General features: G+C 32.4%; 2 protein-coding genes and 1 non-coding gene across 3 annotated transcripts; 1 reads left to right on the top strand and 2 right to left on the bottom strand.

Annotated features, from left to right (window-relative positions):
• Positions 1 to 2,746: 2,746 nt before the first annotated feature.
• On the top strand, positions 2,747 to 5,122 carry LOC145076693 (SEC12-like protein 2). Its single transcript, XM_079022502.1, has 11 exons — positions 2,747 to 2,826; positions 2,985 to 3,284; positions 3,355 to 3,449; positions 3,544 to 3,694; positions 3,805 to 3,896; positions 3,985 to 4,081; positions 4,156 to 4,231; positions 4,344 to 4,464; positions 4,561 to 4,677; positions 4,771 to 4,838; positions 4,912 to 5,122. The coding sequence occupies exons 2-11, from the start codon at positions 3,027 to 3,029 to the stop codon at positions 4,992 to 4,994; spliced, it is 1,158 nt and encodes a 385-aa protein (XP_078878628.1). The 5' UTR covers positions 2,747 to 2,826; positions 2,985 to 3,026; the 3' UTR covers positions 4,995 to 5,122.
• A 473-nt stretch (positions 5,123 to 5,595) lies between these two features.
• On the bottom strand, positions 5,596 to 5,668 carry TRNAA-AGC (transfer RNA alanine (anticodon AGC)). Its single transcript has one exon. It is a non-coding gene; the product is annotated as a tRNA-Ala (tRNA).
• Positions 5,669 to 6,018: 350 nt separating this feature from the next.
• On the bottom strand, positions 6,019 to 7,120 carry LOC145074182 (protein DOWNSTREAM OF FLC-like). Its single transcript, XM_079020591.1, has 2 exons — positions 6,838 to 7,120; positions 6,019 to 6,493 (listed from the first exon to the last, which is right to left on the bottom strand). The coding sequence occupies exons 1-2, from the start codon at positions 6,992 to 6,994 to the stop codon at positions 6,171 to 6,173; spliced, it is 480 nt and encodes a 159-aa protein (XP_078876717.1). The 5' UTR covers positions 6,995 to 7,120; the 3' UTR covers positions 6,019 to 6,170.
• Positions 7,121 to 7,471: the final 351 nt, after the last annotated feature.

Genomic DNA, 7,471 nt, shown 5'->3' with positions numbered 1-7,471 from the left:
GTTACTGGTGCGTTTACATATGTCAATATGCAACTGACTTGCAACTACAACTCACATGTCTCCGTTTCAGGAATATAAGATATTATCGTCTCACAAGTAATAAAATCCATGAAGTGATTCAGATACTTCCAAAGTATGATCGACGGTGGATGATTTGAATAACCTAGTTATTCAGGAAGTCAAAACATGCAAAGTGAAACACAATAATAATACTAATCCTATATGGCCCCAAAACTTTTGATCCATATTGATTACTCATCATTCATTGTATAATGTTTCGAATAATCAACTTAATACTTGAATTAAAACAATAGTTATGCCATGCTCCAAGCATGCATACTATGTTTGTCTAAACGATAGTTATGCCATGCACTAAGCATGCACACTATGTTTGTCTATGGTCCTTAATTTGTGAAATAGATCAATTGAAAAACATTTCAATGATGCTCATTTCAAAATTTCAAATCCTTATTGCAAGTGTAAGAATTCCAAATTCTTGTCACTGCTAAAAAGTGTTAGATTGGTAAGATGACGATCATGTCCTTAATGAATTACTTTTGATCCAACGCTCCACTTTTAGTTCTCGGTTTCTCGGAAAGCTATGTGTTCTCAACCGATCTCACCCCTATATATATATATATATAGAGAGAGAGAGAGAGAGAGAGAGAGAGATCTAGGTTCAGATATCTAAAGTAATTATTGTGTTATTGTATGAATCAATATAGGCCAATCATTTCAAAAGGGTAAATATGTAATCATACATTTTAATTAATTATGGTAAAGATATAAATCAATTAATATCTCTTTAATTTAGGAATATCAGTTTTAAAACCCAATTTCTAGTAGATATCCTCACGTCCGCCTCTTCCCTCTTCTCTTCTATTCATCGTCGCCCCAACCTTTTCCCTCTCATCCCCCTCTCGTACACACTCCACTTCCGGCTGACCAAGCACACACACAACAACATATTCTGGAATACACATCCAAACCCAAGAAGAAACACTCGTACTCACGTGAAACACAACGCGACAACCAATATCTTTTTTCTTTTGATCGCTCATTTCCACAGTTACAATCGGAGGCCTTCGTCTTCGATGCTCGTTGAAGCGGCGACGGTGGTTGGGCACCGGTAGTTCACAATAGCCATATAAACATGGCAGTGACTGAGCGATTCACGACACTTAGCCACCACGAAAGGGATGGTGGCGTGACAACCCCAGACTTCTTGCATCCAACTAGATCGCTCTCTTTCAGACGTAGGAGGGGGGTGGCTCCGGCGATTTTTGGCTCCAATGGCGGGTAGGAGGTGGCGAGTGAAGGATGAAGTATAAGCGGCGACTATAGCACCCTCCTAGGGTTAGGGTTCTTATTGCGACGGTTGTAGCACCCTCTCATCCGAACTCGAAAGTTGTTTTGATGCACACCAAGCACTTGATAAAATGCTTCAACTGAATGGTATTTCTTCGTTTATAGTATTCTATCAGAAAAGAATGTTTTTTTTTATGATAATCATGAACATATTCTGTTAGAATTCCCCGAATTAATATATTTATTGATAAATGAATTCCAATTCTATCAGAATGGAATCACGAATTCCAATTATATTGGAATGAAATATGAATATTTTCTCACTAATTTATTATTGGATTTGTTTCTACAGAAGCTGATGCTTGAAGAACAGACCACGAAATTTGAACGACGTCTCTTAGCAGCATTATTCTTTTAGAATGTAGTAGTGTCTTTGTTAGATTTTGATTTTTTTTTTTCAGATTTGAAAGTTTTTTTAGTTTTATTCTTTAACAATAAATGTAATTCTTAGCAATTGTTAAATGTATTCTATAAAATTAATGTAATTTTTGTTTTAATTCTTCAATTGATGGTTCGAAAATTTTGTTATGTTACAAGAAATTTTTAAAGTCATGATCAAGAAATATGTTCAAGAATATATTTTTATTATTTTATGGTTCAAGAATATTTTTATTTTTGAACATACTTAAACATTTTCTGTCAGAATTTCCGAATTAAAAACTTCATAATTCGTAAAATCAGATTTTTAAAATTAAAAGAATATATGATCCCTTAAAATATACAAATTTTCTCTAACAAATCTATGTTAAATAAATTAGATGATATTTTTCAATTATATTTAACTCAATAATATGTATTAATCATTTTCTTAAAATAAGTAAAATGATTGGTCCATATTTATGTATAGAATAATACAATAATTACTTTGTACATAATAACCTAAGCCTATATATATATATATATATATATATATATATATATATATATATATATATATATATATATATATATATATATATATATATATATATATATATATATATATATATATATATGCACGTGACGTGGCAACCTAAATCAACGCCATGTCAACAACTTTTCCAACATGGTCTGCTACTTAAGCAGTTTACCTCCGTAACTGGTATGCACGTGATGTGGCAGCCCAAATCAACGGTTTTTTTTTTCAACATGGTTTGTCACTTAAACAGTTTATCTGTTTAGCATGTAACAATGATCGAAATGATTACATTTCTGTCCTTTCTTATTAATAAAAATTAATTTGAAACTAAACCGAATCAAAACTTTGAAACTTTTTGGAAGATTGTTTTTTTCTATTGAAAATCGTAATTTATATTTTTATGTAATCAAAATTCAAAAGGGACTAAAATTGACAATTGTACAAATGATGGGTCTTATTGTAAACACATAAAAGTTCTAATGCTGAAGTAGTACAATTCTCGCTAGTCGACATTAGTTGATTCTCCCGCAAGCTTCGATTTAGGTTTCCTTCCACTTGAGGTAAACTGTAAAGTATTGTGCGAACTGACAACATTTTTGATTTGATATCCTGCAACATTTTGTTAGATGGACTGATGATGTAGATTAGGGTTGACTGATTCAGAATCTATGTTGACTAGAAGCTACTTTCATCTGATAATTGTTCCGTTTCCTTTTAGTTTACATCATAGAGGCGTTTAAGGTAGAAATTTGATCAAGCGATGGTGAAGAACAGGCGTGATGGGGAAACGGATGAGAATTGCAAGAAGTATGGAGTTCCTTTCTTTGGCGCTTCTTTCGTACCACACAGTGCACTCAGATTAACCGACACAGAAACGAATCACGAAGACGAAGATTCCGATAATGGATCAAGCTATGTGATATTTTCCGGTGGCGGTGGTGAAGGTCGGAATGGGATCCCTAACGCCCTAGTCATCTCACTCTTCGATCCCGCTTCCAATTCGCTTTCTGATCAGCCTGTGAGTCAGTTCCGGTTTTGCTTATAATCCTTTTAAAAATACCTTTTAACAATTAGACTCTGTTCATCAGGTGGAAAAACTCGACTCTGGTGATGATCTGCCTTACAGAATGGCTGTTCACCCTGGAGGAGACGGTGTAATATGTTCATTACCAAAAAGTTGCAGGTAATTCTGATTTCTGATCTATGGTGTCACACTGTCACAGTGTCACTAGCTTATTCTGTTGCGACACTTCTATATTTCAATTTTTGATCTGTAGATGGTATCAATGGGATCCAATCAAGAATGAAGATATCATCAAATTGAAACTAAAACCATCTGAGAAAGTTCTTGATGAATTAGAAGATATCGGACAACAATTAGCAGTTACTTTTAGCCATGATGGTTCTTTACTTGCAGTTGGTGGTGAGGTAGAAGAACCAATCTTGAATCTTCCACATTTTTTTTCCCAAATTTTCACTATAAAATCCTCTTTTAATTATATGGATTGTGACTCTATCCAATATATGATGCAGAACAGGATGGTAAATTAAAGGTGTTAAAGTGGCCCACCATGGAATTGATACTTGAAGTACCCAATGCTCATACATCTGTGAAGAATTTAGATTTCAGGTATTCTATATAAATATAAAGCTTAATTTCTTTTAAAAAAATTAAATTTCTATTGTTATTCAAATTTAATCATTTATTTGTTTTGCAGCATTGATGGGAAATTTCTTGTTTCAGTAGGAAGTGGCCCTGCTAGGGTTTGGGATATCTCATCATCAATAGCTAAAGCATCTTTGCCACAAGAAAATGTAACAAATGAATTTTATTTATTATTTTCCAATAAAAACCTATTTTCCTCACTTGTGATTCTAATTTCATTCAGGATGAAATTTTCGGATCTTGTAAGTTTTCACTAAATAGCAAGAATGATCAACTTCTCTATGTGACTACAATGCGAGGTGTAACATTCTTTTACTAATTTTACTCTTAATTTCTTTATATCATTTAATTCTTTGTATATCGAAAGTTTGACCAAAAATAGAACTGTGACATGGATTTTGACTTTGGTAGATCGAGGAGGAAGTATTGTGAAATGGAACACCACAACATGGAAGCGGATAAGCTCAAAGCATGTTGTGCGGGACCCGATTTCTGCCTTTAGTGTATCAAATGATGGAAAGTTACTTGCCATGTAAGCATCTTATATTATTATTATTATTATTATTTTTTAATATTTTATTAATGTGAACATGAGGAATATTTGGTTGCTAAATCATGTGAATTATAGTGGTACAAATAAAGGAGATGTTCGTATTTTGAATTCAAGTAATATGAAGGTGCATACTGTTGTTAAAAAAGCTCATCTTGGACCTGTAACATCACTCGCATTTTCAAATGATTCAAGGTTTGTTTATGTTTTCTATTTGTTTATTTATTTATTTATTATCAGTGTGTTTTAAAATTATATAATTGAGTTTTTCTTTTATAAAATATACAGGGCTTTGGCTTCTGTATCTATGGATTCAAGTGCAAGAGTTACAATGATAAATGAAACTACCAAAAATGGTATGCACCTTCTTAGTCAAATGTCTAAAATACCCTTGGTAATCTGATATTGGTTTGTTTTGCTTTTTTTTAGGAGTGAGCATATGGGTCGTACTTCTCTTTTTGTTACTTGCTGCAGCTTTATATTATGCCAAAACCGAAGGTTTTCTTTTGTGAATTTGAAGAATTATAATGTTGTATTTTATTTTATTTTATTTATGAACGTAAGTTAATATGTTTTATTGCCAAAAAAGAAAAAAGAACAACTGTAGTGTCTTAACCAAATATGACCTTTTATTAACAAATTATTGTCTTTTTATTTATAAATGGCTTTACAAGTTACAACAATGAGGAACATTCATATTAATTTTTGAAAAGCTAGACTAAGTTTGGTGCCAACCATAACAATCAAAATGTAATTTACTCGTTTTTAAAATTTTAAAACAAGATTAATCATGATAACTAAATTTTATGTGTGCCATGTTACAAACTATATATAGATGGTTGGTGGTTCTTCAGATTTCTATAAATTCATTAGGTACTAGTCATGGTCATTGAATATAAATAATATAATGGAAATAGTAAATTACAAATTTAGCATTTTTGTTTTACTAAATTGCAAGTTCAACCCAAAGTTTAAACTATGCTACTGTCTCTCCTTAAAGTTGCATACTCAACATTGAAATTTAAGTCCAAAATTTTGAAATCATATTATATAGATCATATCTGCAATAAAAGAAAAACTTAAAGATTATATTGTGACAAATTCAAAAAGATGTGGAGATGCGGGGTATCGATCTCCGTACCTCTCGCATGCTAAGCGAGCGCTCTACCATCTGAGCTACATCCCCATTTTGCAATATTACTTATTTTCCGATCTAAAATTCATGAACTTTTCAGTTTTATTAATGTACACAAAATCTAATATTTTTAGAAGAAACATAATAACTAAAATCAAAGCATAATATTCTCAACAAAACAATTTTTTATTCGATAATCTTTTTCTGGTTTTACAGCTAAGTGTTTTTTTTTTTTTTTTTTTTTTTTTTTTTTGGGTAACGAAATCTGTTTTAGCAACTGAAATATATACAATCTGTTTTAGCAACTGAAATATACATAACAATTAAACATAATAATTTGAGCCGGTTTTCTAGTTTATTGCACAATTTTTTGTTACTGAAAAATTACTCTACAATCGACATTGAAAAATCAAGATGATTTCGTTTAAAATCTTCCAATTGCAACCCACAATATAATCTCCATACAACATAAACAAATAGATAAACATTCAAACAACACTTTTCTCAAATCCATAACACAACTAATGACATTACGCCTTTTCTATAACAAATTCTAGTCCTCTTCTTCCATGAGTGATTGAAGAAGTGTGGTGCAACCAGACAAGATCTCATCCTTCATGAACCCCATGGCATTTGCAAAACGAGTATCAGAGACAATCCCATTGTAGCTAGTGAGCACAACACGAGCACGATCACGCCCAGGGTCAGCAGTCCTGCAGTGGCCCAATGGACTGCTCACAAGAACCACATCACAGGTCTCATCTCCATGATCTTCATGAACAAGAATGTGATATGTTCCAGTAGCATCAGTTGTTCCTTCAATGCTGTAAAGAAGTTTCTGTTCCTTGTCCTTGCATTCAACCCTAACCTTAGCACCTATTAATCAACAAAAAATACCAAATTACGATCGATAATTGATTAACAAAGTTAACTTTATGGTGTTTAAATGAATTAGGGTTGAGAAATCCGAAACTGGAAAAAGGGATTAGGTCTTAGAAACCACCGGATCATACAATAGTTAAGTAAAAACTAGTAAACTACTACTCAGAGTTCAGATCTACTAAAATTATGACATAATACAGTTTCATTTTACCTAGATCTACGAAATTTGTTGTTGAATAACCAAAAAAATATGTAGTAATCAATTAATCATACTGTTTCGTTATTGAATAACATAAGAACAAAAGTGAAGAGGGAGTGAAGCAGATGAATGAACATACGGGGAATGTAAGTGGTGGCGGAGGTCTCGAAACCGGCACGGCAATTATCGCAGTACACTCTGCCTTGTAAACGGAACGGACGGGACATCGGACGGGAAGCGCTGATTAGCACTGGTAGTAGCACGCATAGTGCCAAAATCAATACAACTTTCGCCATTGTTGTGTGTTTTGCGTGTAACTGTGTGATGGAGAAAGGGAAAGGTTAAGGAGAAAGGAGGGGATAGCCGAATGGGAGCAGCAGTGATGAAGGTGAAGAGGAAGAAAAAGTGATGGGAGAATGGTTATGTGTATCGCGGTACACGATAAACGTTTTAATCTACAATAAGGCCGACATTGTTTTAGTTTATGCAGATTTGGTCCCTATATTCTGTATTTTGATGATTTTTATAAATGTATGCTTTGCGTTTATAAATCAAAATAAGATTCATGAAAAAAATTGCATAAAATCATATTATAACTTTACAAAAATCATATTAAAGGTAAAAAACAATATAACGCAAACCACTAGTCTAAAATTTAGGAATATTACTAAATAAGAGTACATAGTTGTTTATTCCTTGTTTGCAATTTTATAAAAAAAGTAAGAGCTATTAATTGTTTTGAAAAAAAATAAAATAAATAAATAAACAATTAG

The sequence above is a fragment of the Lactuca serriola genome, chromosome 9 (assembly GCF_051521515.1).
Source record: "Lactuca serriola cultivar US96UC23 chromosome 9, Lser_US96UC23_V15, whole genome shotgun sequence".
NCBI lineage: Eukaryota > Viridiplantae > Streptophyta > Magnoliopsida > Asterales > Asteraceae > Lactuca > Lactuca serriola.
The sequence above is the reverse complement of the archived record's forward strand: the minus strand, read 5'-3'. Positions and strand labels throughout refer to the sequence as shown.

What these genes read in the sequence shown, in the direction of transcription:
- LOC145076693 (XM_079022502.1), top strand. Translation starts at nt 3,027, where the DNA reads ATGGTGAAGAACAGGCGTGATGGGGAAACGGATGAGAATTGCAAGAAG. An exon ending in GTGAAGAATTTAGATTTCAG is followed by an intron (nt 3,897 to 3,984) that starts GTATTCTATATA and finishes TTTGTTTTGCAG; the next exon opens with CATTGATGGGAAATTTCTTG. An exon ending in CATCTTTGCCACAAGAAAAT is followed by an intron (nt 4,082 to 4,155) that starts GTAACAAATGAA and finishes AATTTCATTCAG; the next exon opens with GATGAAATTTTCGGATCTTG.
- LOC145074182 (XM_079020591.1), bottom strand. Translation starts at nt 6,994, where the DNA reads ATGGCGAAAGTTGTATTGATTTTGGCACTATGCGTGCTACTACCAGTG. An exon ending in CGCCACCACTTACATTCCCC is followed by an intron (nt 6,494 to 6,837) that starts GTATGTTCATTC and finishes GTTGATTAATAG; the next exon opens with GTGCTAAGGTTAGGGTTGAA.